General features: G+C 42.6%; 1 protein-coding gene across 1 annotated transcript in view; it reads right to left on the bottom strand.

The window, feature by feature from the left end:
- cacna1db (calcium channel, voltage-dependent, L type, alpha 1D subunit, b) overlaps nucleotides 1-17,531 on the bottom strand; it is a 681,678-nt gene that overhangs the window by 473,425 nt on the left and 190,722 nt on the right. Inside the window, exon 4 of the mRNA XM_078543507.1 lies at nucleotides 6,377-6,516. Within this exon, the coding sequence (XP_078399633.1) occupies nucleotides 6,377-6,516 (140 nt within the window). The remainder of the gene's footprint in view (nucleotides 1-6,376; nucleotides 6,517-17,531) is intronic.

Genomic DNA, 17,531 nt, shown 5'->3' with positions numbered 1-17,531 from the left:
TCCTGCCTGATCTGGACCAGTACTCACTACTTGTCAATTTGAATGTTTTTGCGGGACAACTAGTGTATTATAACCTTCTTGAACTCTGATTAAAAGAAACATATCCACCATATTGGTTGCAGTTAATCCTGATTAATTGATTAGATGGGTTGATACCAACAGGTTACAGACATGAAGATTTCCTGTAGTCAATATTTCTGGAAAATCTTTACACAATTGAGCTGCTAAGAGAAGATTCGGCAAACAGCCTTTCAGCTGTTTCATGAAGGGAAATCTTTTTCTTTTCAACATTTTCTCTCAGGATATGTTGTCGGATCTTATGCCCATTTTTCCACTGGAAGAATTTGAAAACAGTAGTTACTTTTAAATGCAAACAAAACAGAAAATACTGGAAATCTGAAACAGGGTACCTTCTTAGAGGGTACCCTGCACCCACCGGAGCCACCCCCTCCCTCTCCGAAGGTCATACACCCCTTTAACCCTCCACCCTGGCCTCTCAAACTTGGCCCCCAAACCCCCTCATTCCCCTCACTGGGGCCTGCCAACCAGACCAATAGCCCAGACTTACTTTCAGTCCAGCCTCCATTAGCAGCTCTTCTTTGGCTATCGTCACAGCAGTGACCACTGCTCGAACCTGGAGTTGCTGGGACTACAGAGCTGTCAGCCATCCGATTGAACAGCAGCTCTCTAAGACAGGACTTCCTCCTCAGATGGGGGCGGATGTCTTGTCTTTAGCCAATTAATGCCCCACCAAAGGTTATTTGCCTGCGGGCAGCCGGTATCAGGCGGGATAAGTAACTCACTGACTCTTTGGGTGGTGGGCAGGAAACCCCACCATTCAAAATATCCAATCCATTCCATTGAATAATTCTCAGATATTAGCACTGAGAATGACATGGTACTCTGCCTCGACCGCTCACATCTCTCTCAAGTCCTCAGAGATGATCCTCATTGAATCCATGGGAGTGTGATGCTCACCCAGCATTCTTCTTTTTAGAGCAGGGCCCCAGAGATCTGAGTCTGCAGGCTCAAGAGACAAAGGCTGATTTCTTCAATGCCTCTGCTTCCCTGTGTCAGGCTCCAGCTTCCAACTCTGTTCAGCTTCTATTTCCTGATCTGTATCCTAAAGGTTCATAAATATTGACTGCTATTCTGCTAGCCCTTATTGGCCTCCTGGTCAAGCATTTTGCCTGCTTACTCTGGCACAACCACAAGTCTTTAAGCAGGTTTTATAGCCTGCTGCTGCACTGGGTCTCAATTCTTTTTCAGCTATTTCCTAATTTCCCCCTAAAGTGGGAAACATTTACGTCCATTTGGGGCTTAACACCCTCCTCTACTTCAATGTTCTGTCTCCCCAGCATATCTGAGGTGATGCAGGCTGGATTCAGATAGCCTAAGCGCCTCTCTATATTTGAATTAGTTGACCACACACTTAAGCACAGTCAGCATGACGCAGCAATTCCACCCACGATGCTTCAAGCAATGCAATAGCATCATGGAAGTATCATGCTCATTAAATACAAGAAATACAGAAGTAATGAAAACAACAGAACATAAAAGACAAATGAATATGCATAACAAATTATCTATAGGCCAGGATTTTACGGCCCCGCTGTGGTGTGTCACCCCCTGGCGGATATGGTGAGCCATTTAAATCTCCATTCAGTTCGGCAGGACCGTAATGTCCCACCAGGTGGAGGGGCCATAAAATCCTGGCCACAGTTATTCAATGATTTCACTTCTTTTGTTGTGTATTTCATGACTTTATTTAGTATATATGTTAGCTTTGTACATTGTTAGAATAATACTGCTGGCTATTTTTGCAGATTTTCTGTTTTCATTTTTATTTTTCTCTTTCTGCCACTTTTTTATTAAAGAAAACAAAAAAAGACTGCTCAGCCCAGTGTGGAGGTACATTACAGTAAGTATTTGTGACTGATTTCAGAGCAGGTAGCTTTAACATTTTGTGCTCATGGGCCAGAATGTTTACCTCGTCAGGCAGGCATGCGCCCGACCCAAAGGAGCGTAAAATGACGCACGATGACCTTGGGCGAGCATCCCGATGCCATCGCGCACTCATGCACTATTCCGGTCAGCGGACACACGCAAGAGTCAGCAGCCTGCCCGCCAACAATTAACAGGTCTATTAAGGCCATTAAAGTACCAATTAAATGTAATTTTTCACTGCCCATCCAACCTTACAGTTGGCAGACAGACGAAAAGGCCAAGCGGCCTTTGCACTTTTTAGGAAACCTCATTCTTGGGCGGATGAGGTTTCCAACAGCAATTAAAAATAAAATAAAAATTTTAACTTTTCATTAATAACATGTCCCTTCATGTGACTCTGTCACATGAGGGGACATGTTTTTTTTAACATTTTTACATTCTTTAATTTTGCTTTTTTATATCTTCAGCTCCCTGAGGCAGCTCTGTGCCTCAGGGAGCTTTTCCTGCGCACACCTGCACGCATGCATGATGTTCTCCGCTTGCCCTCCTACACAGGTAGCGCTGAGCACTGCAGCGGTGTTCCACGCTGGGCAGGCCTTAATTGGCCCACCTGCATGAAATCGTGGTCACAGCCTGATCACGGGTGGCGGTCAGCTCCCTGACCGCTCCCGCTCGCCCCCGCCAAACCCGCCTGATGAGGGCAAAATTCTGCCCATTATGTACCATGCTGTTGGGATGTTAGTGGCTGGTTCCCCCAGTTATGGACAAATATTTATGGCCAGTTTCACTACACACAGACATTTGCTGTCTTTCACAGTGCCAGAAAGAACTCAGATCTGATCACATTTAGGCAAAATTGCAGAAAGGTGCAGCTTGCCAGCTTCACAGGAAAAGAGCTAAATAGATTAATTTTCGGAAGAACATGCTCATTCTAATTCATTTGCAATTACACTGAAAATGGCACATTTGCAATTTTCTGTAGACAAGCAATAGTTTCCATGGCAATTTTTCGGATACATTTTGTAAATCTAGTTCACTGCTTCTAATGACCAATGACTTCTTATACTGTTATTATCAAATTTTATACCCCTGGCTGAAATAACCAAATACTGAAATCAGCCTCTTTAAAGAAGCCAATCAATGGATAACAATGATTACAAACAGAATGTCATAAGTTAATGAAAGCATCATTAACAGGTAAAATATGAACAGCAAGGTACGTAGGATATCATTTTAGGCTGAATATGACAAGTCTTTTAACAGCAACTGATTGGCAAGGAAATATATGCATGAAATGTACTACATTTATAAATTGACCTATATATGCACTGAACCACATAGATGCAAGCACCCTTTGTAGCTGCTGACAATTTTCCATATTTTCAATGTTCCATATTTCTTTACTGTCATTTTTGCATTACCCTCATTGATGTGTTCAGTCTGTTCTCAAAAAATATTTTCTAGACTTCACAAGACATTTCTCCACAATTGATGACAGTTTTTTAAAATTTATTGGACAATTCCCTCTCACTTAGAACAGCTAACAGCCATCACACATGCTGCACCAAAGCTATCACAGCCAGCATTCAACAGTTATTCAGATTCCTTTGTCTGAAATTACAGCAACATCAAAGTAAATGTTAGCTTTACACTATTGTAATTTGAACTGATATAGCACTTTTCACAATATCAGGATGTCCCAAAGCACTTCATAGTCAACTAAGTCAGAAATGGCACCGGTCCAAGGCCAAGGATCAATGTGTTGTAGGATAAGCCAGTTAATTTTATGATGTGAAACCCAACAGTGGCAAAACTCACGCACTCCCTCCATCCCTAATTTACTTTCTACATTAGCTATTTTTCAAATTTACCCTGTGATGTCCTAGACCTTTTACATTTGTGATTCTTTTTCTGCATCCATTGTTTGTATTGGTTTTATTTTTTTTAATTGCTCATTTTCATTCTTTAAGCTGTTCTCAAACTGTTTGGATTTAGTCTATTATTTTTGCTTTTATATAGTTATACTGTCTCAAATCCTCTACTCCTGATACATGCTGGTACAGACATATGGGCCAAATGACCTTCTTCTATATTGTATGATTCTACGTGTACTTGTTCATTGCTGTAACAATAATCTGCTTCACTATTAAACATTGATGTTGCAAAATTTTGGTTTCTTAGCGCCTGTTTTTTTGGTGCTATCAATGTCACTTTGGCTCCCAGAAGACACAACCATGATGCTCTTGCACACTTCTGCTGTGATGTCATTTTGGTGAGGGTGAAAACATATACACGGACAGCATCCACTGTAAGTTTGCAGAAAAGGCAGGTCTTGAGATCAATCCATTTGAAGACCCCCCCTAGCAACACTATTTAAAGGGATTGTCAATTTCTTTGAGGTTAGTTGTGTCCAATTGGTGTGAGACCATATGCTGCATATCATGCAGGTCAATGCCCAGTTTCCTGGCAGTAGTCATGATGCCTTCATTCTGCCAAAGTCCATTGTGCCAGACAAATGTAATCCACCATGACAAACCAGAAGGTGGCTGCTGAGCAACGAGGGGCTACCCTATGACTGCATGACTCAGGTGCACAACCCATGCCTAGGTAAGCAGCATGCATACAACAAAAGCCGTAACCATTGGAACAGACCATTGGGATGCTACGGTAACACTTCTACTGTCTGGATGCCTCTGAAAGAGCTCTGCAGTACTTGATAAATCATGTGTCAAGAATTGTGGTGGTCTACAACATGCTGGGCAGCCTCCCCTTTTTGAAGGCACAGACCTTGTCACCAGCTATACAGCGACTAGCTAGGAGGAGCAGAAGGATGGAGAGGAAGAAGAGGAGAAAAATTAAGAGAAGGAAGAAAAGGTTGGGAGGACACAACCAACCCAGCCCCTTTCTGGCCACATTCTGTAATTGCCTCATCCAACTATGTTACCAGTAAATGCAATCCTGATTCTCCATTCACCAACAGTCATACACCGTGGGCTAATTTTTCTGACCCTGTGGAGACAAGTTGGAAGCAGGGCATGTGAAAATGGGGGGGTGGCGGGGTGAGACTGCAGGACAGCTCCCTGACATATTCCATCAACCATGGAATTTTCCTAGGGATGGTGAGGATCTGCATCAAGGTGGGGTGCAGTGGATTAAGATGGTCAAAGCCCAATTAGAGGCGATTTTGTGGCCAGCTTGATGGATGCAGCCTACACAGGCAGGCCAGCGAACCATTGGAGCCGGAGGCTACATGTCCTAATGATGGGGCAGCTGGCAGGAAAGGCGTTACCTGTGGCACAATTGATTCCCCTGGAAGCGGTTACCTCTGCTCCAAGGGGTATTCTGGCTTTGGCCTTCAACACTTTTAGTCTTCATGAATGCATCCGAGGCATCCTTACTGTCTCTGACCTGCCTCAGCAGCATCTACCATTCCTGGTGGGGCTACCGAGACTCCAGAGCTTCCAGCCTCTGACTGGATTGGCAGGATATAGAGCCCATCCACCATCCTTAATAGGATGGCAAACACAGAGACAGCCAATCAGAAGGCCATTCCCAGGAGACTGCACCGGCATGCATTTGGTCTGGATGTCGGGGGTCCAGAAGCCCCTATCTCCTCTCTGTTACTGACCATCATAACATCCGCTTAGCCACAAAGCAAAAACAAAAACCACCACAAAATTAACATTCCAAATCAACTTTATAAATAAAAGGATGTCACATTGCATGCAAATGTCAACTAATTACCCTTGTGCATTCCCTTACTGCCTGTCATTCGTGTGCTTTTGCCTGTCCAAGTGATCCTACGCTGTGTCAAAAAACACTGGTGGCATGGCTGGTGAAAGGCTGCTGACTTAAACTTCGGGAGATGGCAGCTGGCCTTGCAGGACAACTATGAGCATCTCTGACTCTCAAAGGCCTGGCTAGGAATTATACCATCACAGGCAGCAGGAGTCTGGTCTGGATGGCTGACAGGCAAAAACAGTGCAGTTAATGGACATGCATACAGAAATACTTGGTGCATCGGCAAGCCTGCCACAAAGCTGTCACTGTGTAAGAGCATGGAGGAATCTGGCTACAACTTTGCACATGGTTTTGCAGAGCTTGGAGACCATCCTTCCCAACATGGAAGGGCACTAGCAGTAAGGCAGGGGTGGGTAGACGAATGCTGTCATATTGAGAGAGGACAGCAGACTCATGCTCCACAGAGACACTGTCACTAAAATTTCTCACTGATGTGCCAACAACACATGAAGGAATGTAACCAAAAACAGAATATTCAAATTATGTAAGTAGATTATGTAGTTTCTATGGTAATAAGCCACCCACCTTGCATTTCATAACCTCCTGAATTTCAATGCACATCATTTAAATAACCTCCAAAGAAATTATATGTTTAGTTACATTGTATTGCATTAAAAGTTAGACTTACCCCACAATTACAATTACAAAGTCCATCAAGTTCCATCCATTTCTTACATAAGCATTGGGATGTAACAGCAGTCCATATGCTATAATCTTCAAAAATGTTTCAATTGTAAAAATTATAAGGAAGGCATATTCTACTGTTTCCTGAAAGACACAAGAAAATATTTCTATTAGTATGTCACAAAGCCAGTGACAAAAGCAACATATAAAAGACAAATTTTAAAATCAATTAGATTTTAAAGCAAAATACTTTCAAAGTTTTAGCTATGAGTCACAAATTTGGAGGTTCCCTGTTATTTTATACTTTCCACAATGCAAAATGTACTTACGTTTGAACTTTAAACTTATCTAGTTACAAGGTTACATTAGACAGTGCACCACATTTTTTTGTTTGCTTACAAATACACAAAAGCAGGAAGAAAGCAAAAATGTTACCTCGCTAAAAAAACATGCAGCCCAGAATGAAGGTGTCAGCTCTATCTCTGAGCCACACTAATACCCCGCTGTTGACTGATAAACAGAAAAACTTTCATTACAGGTAAAGGTTTTCACACCTAACCCAATCCAAATCCCACTTTGCATGATATATAAATTGAAGGAAGAGAAGGAAGGGAGCAGCAGAAGATTGCAAGGGAAGTCAAATTAGTCAGGCAGCACCAGCTCACGCCAGGCCACGCCAACATCACTAAGCAGCAGGATACATCGACCAAGCTCACATTCTAAGACTTTTCACAGAAACTCTGTCTCAGCAAGTTACATTTCAGTCATGAAGTTCGGGAGGAGCTAAATTACAACATGCACAGTTCTCACCACAAATCTCAATTTTTATGCCATAAGTTCATTATGGGGAGCCACAGGGAACATTTTTAAGATTAGCCAATTTGCTATGGACTTTATAAAGCAAAATTGCCCTCTTTGCCGGGGCAGCTCAATTTAACTGTGATCCTATTTAAATGGTTGAGAGGGCCATCAATCTTTTTTTAAATTGTCAAATTTCCCAGGGTTGTAAAAGGCTATTGATTGTACCGATATATTGCAAGTCACAAATGAAAAGTCTTTTGATTTCTATGAACTTCAAAGGCTTCCACCAAAGATCTTAAATGTGTAGCTCGTTTATAATGACAGGTACACCTTCATGGCTCTCCAAACTAACCGAATCCCCTGCTGATGGGGCTCTTATCCTTGACCCACACATCTCATGCTGGGCGGGCCTTATTTGGCCAGCCAGCATGAAATCACAGTCGAGCCCCGATCGTGGGCGGCGGTCAGGTTCCTGACTGCTCCCATCCACCCTGCCGACTCAGCCCGATGAGGGCAAAATCCTGGCCTGTGACTGGCAATATGGCACCAACAGAAAAGTTAATGTCGTTTAAGGAATCAATGACTTCAAATGATGAACCTTAAATAGGCCACATTTGTTGCAAAATTAATGGTGAGGTGCACAGCAATCACCATTATTAATGTGCAAACCAGGCAGCAACTTCAGGGCACTGCACATGTGCAGTTAGATGCGCAAATCTGGATTTGCCCGAGACGCCCTGGTCCTCCAGGAGCTTCCCATAAATGGTATTGTTCTGTTTGACTCACCATTTAAATCACACAATCACAGAATCTTTATAGGCAGGAGGCCATTCAGCCCATCAAGTCTACACTGTCCCTGAAACAGCATTTTACCTAGTCCCCTGCCTTATCCCCATAACCTTGCACATTCTCTCTTTTCAGATAGCAATCCAATTCCCTATTGAATACCTCGATCAAATCTGCCTCCACCATCCTCTCAGGAAGTTCATTCCAGACTCCAACCACCCTCTGGGTGAAAAAATATTTCCTCACATCACATTTACTCCTTTTGCCAATTATTTTGAATCTGTGCCCTCTAGTTCTTGTTGTTCTCTTGAGCGGGGACAGTTTCTCACTATTTACCCCGTCCATATCTTCAGGATCTTGAACACCTCTATCAGGTCTCCTCTCAGCCTTCTTTTCTCCAAGGAAAACAGTTACAACCTCTCCAATCTACCCTCATAGTTACAGTTCTTTATCCCTGTAATCATTCTTGTGAATCTCCTCTTTACTCTCTCCAATGCCTTCACATCCTTCTTCAGGTATGGCACCCAGAACTGGACGCAGTAGTCTAGGTGAGGCCTAACTAGTGTCTTATATAAGTTCAACATGACCTCCCTACTCTTGTACTCAATGCCCCTATCAATAAAGCCGAGTATATGATACGCTTTATTAACTGCTCTCTCAGCATGCCCTGCCATCTTCAATGACTTATGTACATATACACCAAAGTTCCTCTGTTCCTGCACCTCTTTAAAGAGTTTCTCCCTTTATTTTATACAGTCTCAATATATTCTTCCTGCAAAAATGAATTGCCTCCCATTTCTCTGCATTGATCTTCATCTGCCACTTGCTTGCCCAATCCACCAACATGTCTACATCCTTTTGAAGTTCAAGACTATTCTCATCACAGCTGACAACGTTTCCAATCTTCGTTATCATCTGCCAATTTTGGAATCATGTCCCGAACACCATAGTCTAGGTCATTAATATATATCAGGAAGAGCAAGTGTCCCAACACTGACCTCCGGGGAACTCCACTACAAACCTTCCTCCAATCTGAAAAACAATCTCTGTTTCCTGTCACTCGGCCAATTTCTTATCCAAGTGCCTACTTTTCCTTTTATTCCATGAGCTTGAATTTTGCTCACAAGTCTGTTGTGTGGCACTGTATCAAATGCCTTTTGAAAATCCACATATACCACATCAACAACACTGCCCTTACCCTCAAAAAACTCCAAGTTAGTTAAACATGATTTTCCCTTAATAAATGCTGGTTTTCCTTATTTATGTTACAATTGTCTAAGTGACTACTGATTTTGTCCTGAACTATAGTTTCCAGAAGCTTCCCTACCATTGAAATCAAACTGACTGGTCTGTAGTTGCCAGCTTTATCGTTGCAACCCTTTTTGAACAAGGACATAGCATTTGCAATTCTCCAGTCCTCTGGCATCACCCTTGTGTCTAAGGAAGGCTGGAAGGTTATCACTAGTGCCTCAGCAATTTCCACTCTTATTTCCCTCAGTACCCTTGGATGCATCTCATCCGGTCCTGGTAGCTTATTCATTTTAAGTAAAGATAGCCTTTCTAACACCTCCTTCTTCTCAGTTGTAAATTCTTCTAGTGTACCAGTTACCTCCTCTCTCAGATAAAAGCAAATTACTACAGATGCTGGAAATATGAAATGAAAAAGAAAGTGCTGGAAAAACTCAGCAGGTCTGACAGCATCCGTGGAGAGAGAAACAGAGTTAACGTTTCGAGTTCGTATGACTCTTCTTCAGGAATAAAAAGGGGGCAGCCACACTGTTAGGAGTGTACATAGACCCCCAAATAGAGAGGGGGAGATGGAAGAGCAAATATGTGGGCAAATTTCTGAGTGCAAAAACAATAGGGCAATAATAGTTGGGGACTTCAACTACCCTGATAGCAACTGGGATAAGAGCAGTGTAACAGGTGCAGAAGGCACAAAATTCTTGAACTGCATCCAAGAGAACTTTTTGGACAGCTCGTAACAAGCCCAATGAGAGGGAGTGCAATTTAGTCTTAGGAAATGAAACTGGGCAAGTGGATGAAGTAGCAGTGGGTGACCATTTTGGAGATAGTGACCAAAATACAGTTAGATTTAATATAATTATGGAAAAAGATAAAGATAGAACAGGAGTAAAAGTTCTAAATTGGGGAAAGACAAATTTTATGAAGCTGCTGAGAGGTGATCTGGTGGAAGTGGACTGATTACAGCTACTTGAAAGGAAATCAGTGACAGACCAGTTGGGAGGCATTCAAAAGCGAGATGTAGACATGTCCCCACAAAGTAAAAGGGCGGTACTACCAAATCTAGAGCCCCCTGGTTATCTAGAACCTTACAAGGTAAGATAAAGCAGAAAAAGAAAGCTTATGACAGTTACAAAAAGATTAATACTGTAGAAAGCCTAGAGGAGTATAGGAAGTGCAGGGTTGAAGTAAAAAATGATAATTAGGAAAGCAAAGAGAGGATATGAAAAAATATTGGCAGGTAAAATCAATGAAAACCCAAAGATGTTTTACCAGGACATTAAGAGCAAGAGAATAACTAAGGAAAGGGAAGGGCCCATCAGGGATGTATATGGTAACTTGTGCGCTGATATAGAACATGTGGGAAGTGTTCTCAATGAGTACTTTGTCTCTGTCTTTACTAAGGAGAGGGATGATGCAGATATTCTAGTTAAAGAGGAATTATTAGATACAATAAGCATGGTGAGAGAGGGACTGACATCCTTGAAGGTGGATAAATCACCACAGCCTGATGGATTGTATCTCAGGCCATTAAAAGGAGCCAGGGAGGAAATGGCAGATGCTCTGAGGATCTTTTTCCAATCCTCTGATACCTCGTCTATATCTAGTGAGGATTGGAAAAAGATCCTCAGAGCATCTGCCATTTCCTCCCTGGCTAGGATTGGAGGTCTGCAAACATTGTATCATTATTTAAAAAGGGTGTGAAGATGGACCAAATAATTACAGGCCAGTCAGTCTGATCTTGGTGGTGGGAAAATTATTAGAATCAATTCTGAGAGACAGGATAAACTGTTGCTTAGAAAGGAATGGATTCACCAGGGACAGTCAGCACGATTTTGTTAGGGGTAGGTCATGTCTTACTAATTTGATCGAATTTTTTGAGGAACAAGGAGGATTGATGAGAGTAATGCAGTGGATGTTGTCTATATGGATTTCAGTAAGACATTTGACAAGGTCCTGCATGGCAGACTGGTCAGAAAAGTAAAAGCCCATGGGGTACAGGGGAATGTGGCGACTTGGATCCAAAAATTGGCTCAGTAAAGAGTAATAATTGATGAATGTTTTGAGAATGGAAAACGGATTCCAGTGGCATTCCACAGGGCTCAGTGTTGGGTCCCTTGCTGATTATTGTATATGTTAATGATTTGGACTTAAATGTGGGTGACATGACTGGGAAATTTGCAGATGACACAAAAATTAGCCGGGTAGTTGATAGTGAAAAGCATGGCTGTTGTCTCCAGAGCGATATCAATAGTTTGGTTGAGTGGGCAAAAAAGTGGCAGATGGAATTCAGTCCAGAGAAGTGTGAGGTAATGCACATGGAGAGGGCAAACAAAGCTAGGGAATACACAATAAGTGGGAGGATGTTGGGAGGGGTAGAGGAAGTGAGAGATCTTGGTGTGCATTTCCACAGGTCCCTGAAGGTGACAAGATAGGTGGATAAGGTGGTAAAGAAAACATATGGAATGCTTTCCTTCACTGGACAAGGTATTAGATACAAAAGCAGGGATGTATGCTGGAACTGTATAAAAGGCTGATTAGGCCACAGTTGGAATTTTGCGTACAGTTCTGGTCACCACATTATAGGAAGGACATAATTACTCTGGAGAGAGTACAGAGGAGATTTACAAGAATGTTGCCAGGATTTGAAAATTGCAGCTATGAGGAAAGATTGGATAGGCTGGGATTGTTTCTCTCGAAGTGAGGAAACTGAGGGGTGACCTGATTGAGGTGTACAAGATTATGAGTAGATACTTGATGCAGTAGACATGGATGCCCTGTTTCCCCTAGCGGAGAGGTCAACTACCAGGGGGCACAGATTTAAGGTGATTGGTAGAAGGATTAGGGGGGTCATGAGGAAAAACATCTTCACCCAGAGGGTGGTGGGTGTTTGGAATTCACTGCCTGGTTTGGTGGTAGAGGCAGAAACCCTCAACTAATTTAATTGGTACCTGGATCTGCACCAAAAGCGATGTAACCTGCAAGGCTACGGACTGGGTGATGGAAGGTGTGATTAGAATGGGCAGCTAATTATTTACTTTTTTCTTTTTTGGCCAGCACAGACACGATGAGATGAATGGCCTCTTTCTGTGCCATAATTTTCCTATGGTTCTATGGTACTGGAGGCTGAGGAAAGGTAGAAAAAGAAAGGAGTATCTCCTTCTCCTCTTCACCAAACTCCCTCACTCACCAAACACCAACTTAAGCACTCTAATGCACCCCAAGCAGCCTCCAGTGCAGATAAGCAGCACTGAAGAAGGCCTGTTATGGCACAGCTGATGGTAAATGCTGAGTTGTTCAAATCCCAAAGGAAAACTTGAAACAACTGCCACAACTTGTTTTGCAATTTGTATAAATTTCAAGATGCGTGCCTTGAATTCAGTGGTAATAAGGCCACCAAGTCTCACAGTTTTTTACAAAACTAGATTAAACATTTATTAACAAGAATAATGATTTTTAAGCACATACATATGTCTACAAATTGCTATTATAAAAACTTCTAAATCCCTTACTTAATCTGACTCCCAGATACAGTTTCATTAAGGCAACAGCATGACACACAGATTTTAAAAGACCGAGGCAAAGTGACACACAATACCCTGAACCACTCGAATTCAAAGTGAGTTTTCTTAACTTCAGTTCTTTGAAAACCGAAGCTTGAGGCATAGATGCTTAAGGCTTTTCACATTTGTTAGATCTTAAAATGCCTAACCTTACACACAGCCTTCACTCCGATATACATATTTTCGCCTTTGAATGTAAATTCCCATTGTTTCACTATCTCTTTGGACGTTACGGGCAGGATTTTATGCGTCAGCGAGCGGGGACAGGAACTCCCGACGTCACCGCGCCCCATTTAAATTTTCAGGAAGATGGGGGCGCAGCGAAATCAGCTGCGCACCCGCCGACCTGTCAATGGCCAATTGAGGCCATTGACAGAGTTAATTAAGTAATGAAAAGACCTGCCCATCCAACCTTAAGGTTGGCGGGCAGGCCAGGAGCCCGGTCGCGAACGAGAAAAAGCATGAAACCTCATCCACAGGCGGGATGAGGTTTTATCTAGGTTTTTAAAAATTTTAATAAAGTTTTTGCGACAATTATGGATATGTCCCAAATCATGTGACATTGTCACATGAGGGGATGTGTTAGGGAAATTTTACTTTTCTATTTTTAGGTTTTTTACATTTTGAGCTGATCTCCCTGAGGCAGCACTTAGCCTCAGGGAGATGAGAGTGCTCTTTCGTGCGCATGCGCAAAAGAGCACACTCTCGATTTTGGGATTCCCCCCTCCCCTACCCGCACAGGAAGAGCATAGCACTTCTGTGCAGATGTCATGCTGGGTGGGCCTTAATTGGCCTGCCCATGTAAAATGGCAGCGTGCCCCCAATCGGGCGCGCCGATCGGAAATGCGCCTGTGCGCACCCATCCTTCAACTTCGCCCCCGATGGGGGGAATATTCAGCCCTACCTTTCTGATAACAAAAATCTCTCATAGTACTAAGTTTTACCAGCAATCTTTGGGAAAAATAAACACACTGTTTCTAAACTTCACCTGGTTAGGTGACACATTTCACTCCTCCTTTGAAAACAATCTAGCCTGATTTATTTAAAAAAGCAAATGCCCTTTTATACCTTACATTCTAAACTTCCCCCATGTTTACCATGTTTGCATCAAAGCCTTCAGATCAGATGCCTTTGACCCAATTAAGTCTCACACACACACAGACACATACACCACTATTTTACAATAAATTCCAATAACATTATAAGAATTATTATATCTTCCTGACAGGCCTGTTTTTATCAGATTTTAAATCTATTGAATGGAGTGAAGTTAGTGTACATACCGCAAAAAAATTAGTGTTTGTCCATTTCAAATGAAGTACCATTTTAACAGCATAGTAGGTCTTAGTTAACCCCAAACAACCTCTCTGGGGCTAAAAATTAATTTTACAATCCTTCATGTTTCAATTATTGATGGGGTTTTTTTTAATTTAAACTTTTTAAAAACATCTTTTGTCTCTTTTATCTCTCTCTTAATTCAATTATTCTTTCATTCTCTTTATTTAGCTTTCCTGATAGGACATTGAATTTAATGTGCTAACTCACACTTCTGATTCAGGCTCTGACAACTGATCAACAATTTTTTATTCTGATTGATTAAGAAGATATAAGTTGCTTGTCCCATTCACACAAATCCCAAATGTCATATAGAAGATGCTGAGTTTTTCAGATGGTTGGAACTTGCTGTGCAAAAGCCCATAGAAAGTCTATGGCCAAGTGCAAATTGAATGAAAGGTGTACCACTCAAAACAAATTCCAGTCTAATGTATCAAAATAATTCATCCTGGATAGGATTTTATGGGACACTGAGGTCAACACATCCCCCCTCCAGCTAAAAGGTCCATGGAGAGCCCAGCCACGTGAAGAACAGCTGTCCCATGTCATTTAAGAGCCACTCGAATGGTTGGCAGCTCAGTGGGCCCAGCAGCACCTGGCAGGAGCAGTGACCACTGCTGGGAGTACAAGCAGTTCCCAATGGAGATTGTTGTTGGAGCAAGACACCATGGTAAGTGAGGGAGAATTCACTGGGGTCAGGCCAGTAGCCCCGGTGAGGGGGTGAGGGGGCTGGGGGGGGGGCTGGTTTGAGAGGCTGTGGGGAAGGGGAAAAGGGGAAATATGATCTTGGGAAGGGTGCCTCATATGTGTATAGGGGTCCTGCAAAGGAGGTCCCCCCACCTTGCCCAACATCAGCCTGCACAGCTAAAGCGGGTAATAGTGGCGGGGGCGTAAAGCCCTTAAGTGGCCATTAAATGGTTTCAATAGGCTCAAGGGCAGGCAGGTCGTCCGACACTTCCGTCACTCTCCATTAAATTTCATGCACATCAAGGGCGGGCAGTAGGTGGCAGGAAGGCCATGAACGTAAAAATCTAGACCCCAAACTGAACAGGTACATTTTCAGACAACATTATTCAAATGAGTCTCTTTCTGAAACCCTAAAGCACCAGATTATTCAAAGTGCTATCAATGAAGAAACTCTGTTGGAGCAATGCCTGTTTGTTTTGATTCAAAGGTACTTTTGAAAAGGGTATGAAAGCAATGACCTCTTAATAAAGTATGTGGGGAATAAAAGTAACTGAATTTTTTGATTTTTCTGAACATAATTGATGTTGGTACTCCAAGTGTTATACAAAGTTATACCTACAAGCCTATAAATACTGTTCACACTGAGCATAAGAGCCACCTGCTTCCTCCTTTAGGGGTAGCCAGTACAGTTATATAATTTTGGTAATTGCACTGTGAGTTTTGCTTCATCTAAACTTAAGTTTGATATGAGATAACCTTGGAAATAATGCAGCAATACTAGGTACACTGCTGGATCTGATGGTTTAAACTTTTCAGATAGTTAGCTGAATTAATTTAATGGACTGAGAATTAGTTAGCAGACAGGAAACAGAGATTAAGAATAAATGGGTATTTTTCAGAGTGGTAGGCGGTGGGATATTGCAAGGATCAGTGCTTGGGCTCCAGCTATTCACAACATATATCAATAATTTGGATGAGGGAACCAAATGCAATATTTCCAAGTTTGCTGATGACACGAAACTTAGTGGTAATGTGAGCAATGAGGAGGGTGTTAAGAGGCTTCAAGGCGATTTAGACAGGTTGATGACTGGGCAAATGCAGTATAACATGGATAAGTGTGAAGTTATCCACTTTGGTCAGAAAAACAAAATGGCAAAATTTTATTTAAATGGTGATAGATTGGGAAATGTTGATGTACAAAGAGATCTGGGTGTCTGTGTACACCAATCACCGTAAGCATGCATGCAGGTGCAGCAAGCAGTTAAGAAGGCAAATGGTATGTTGGCCTTCACTGCGAGAGGACTTGAGTACAGGAACAAGAATGTCTTACAAAAACAGAATTACCTGGAAAAACTCAGCAGGTCTGGCAGCATCGGTGGAGAAGAAATCAGTTAACGTTTCGAGTCTTCATGACCCTTCGGCAGAACTACGACATCTGTACAGGGCCTTGCTTAGACCACATCTGAAGCATTGTGTGCAGTTTTGGTCTCCTTACCTAAGAAAGGGTATACTTGCCATAGAGGGAGTACAGTGAAGGTTCGCAGAATCAGAGTATCGCACAGTGCAGAAGATGCCCTTTGGCCCATTGAGTCTGCACCGACACATGAGAAACACCTGACCTACCTAATCCCATTTACCAGCACTTGGCTCATAGCCTTGAATCTTATGATGTGCCAAGTGCTCATCCAGGTACTTTTTAAAGGATGTGAGGCAACCCACCTCCAGCACCTTCCCAGGCAGCGCATCCCAGACTGTCACCACCCTCTGAGTAAAAATATTTTTCCTCACATCCCCTCTAAACCTCCTGCCCCTCACCTTGAACTTATGTCCCGTTGTGACTGACCCTTCAATGAAGGGGAACAGCTGCTCCCTATCCACCCTGTCCATGCCCCTCATAATCTTGTACACCTCAATCAGGTCGCCCCTCAGTCTTCTCTGCTCCAACAAAAACAACCCAAGTCTATCCAACCTCTCTTCACAACTTAAATGTTTCATCCCAGGCAACATCCTGGTGAATCTCCTCTGCACCCGCTCCAGTGCAATCACATCCTTCCTATAATGTGGCGACAAGAACTGCACACAGTACTCCAGCTGTGGCCTCACCAAGGTTCTATACAACTCCAACATGACCTCCCTACTTTTGTAATCTATGCCTCGATTGATAAAGGTAAGTGTCCCATATGCCTTTTTCACCACCCCACTAACATGCCCCTCTGCCTACAGAGATCTATGGACACACACGCCAAGGTCCCTTTGTTACTCAGAACTTCCTAGTGTCATGCCGTTCATTGAATACTTCCTTGTCAAATTAATCCTTCCAAAGTGTATCGCCTCACACTTTTCAGGGTTAAATTCCATCTGCCTCTTATCTGCCCATTTGACCATCCTGTCTATATCTTCCTGTAGCCCAAGACACTCAACCTCACTGTTAACCACCCGGCCAATCTTTGTGTCATCCACAAACCTACCCCCCACATAGTTATCTATGTCGTTTATATAAATGGCAAATAATAGGGGTCCCAGCACAGATCCCTGTGATACACCACTGGACACTGGCTTCCAGTCACTGAAGCATTCTTCTGTCATCACCCTCTGTCTCCCACAACTAAGCCAATTTTGAATCCACCTTATCAAATTACCCTGTATCCCATGTGTATTTGCCTTCTTTATAATGTGGGACCTTGTCAAAGGCTTTGCTGAAATCCATATAAACTAAATCAACTGCACTACCCTCATCTACAC

Source organism: Cetorhinus maximus, chromosome 6 (genome assembly GCF_964194155.1).
Source record: "Cetorhinus maximus chromosome 6, sCetMax3.hap1.1, whole genome shotgun sequence".
Lineage (NCBI taxonomy): Eukaryota > Metazoa > Chordata > Chondrichthyes > Lamniformes > Cetorhinidae > Cetorhinus > Cetorhinus maximus.
This window is presented reverse-complemented; position numbering and strand designations above follow the sequence as displayed.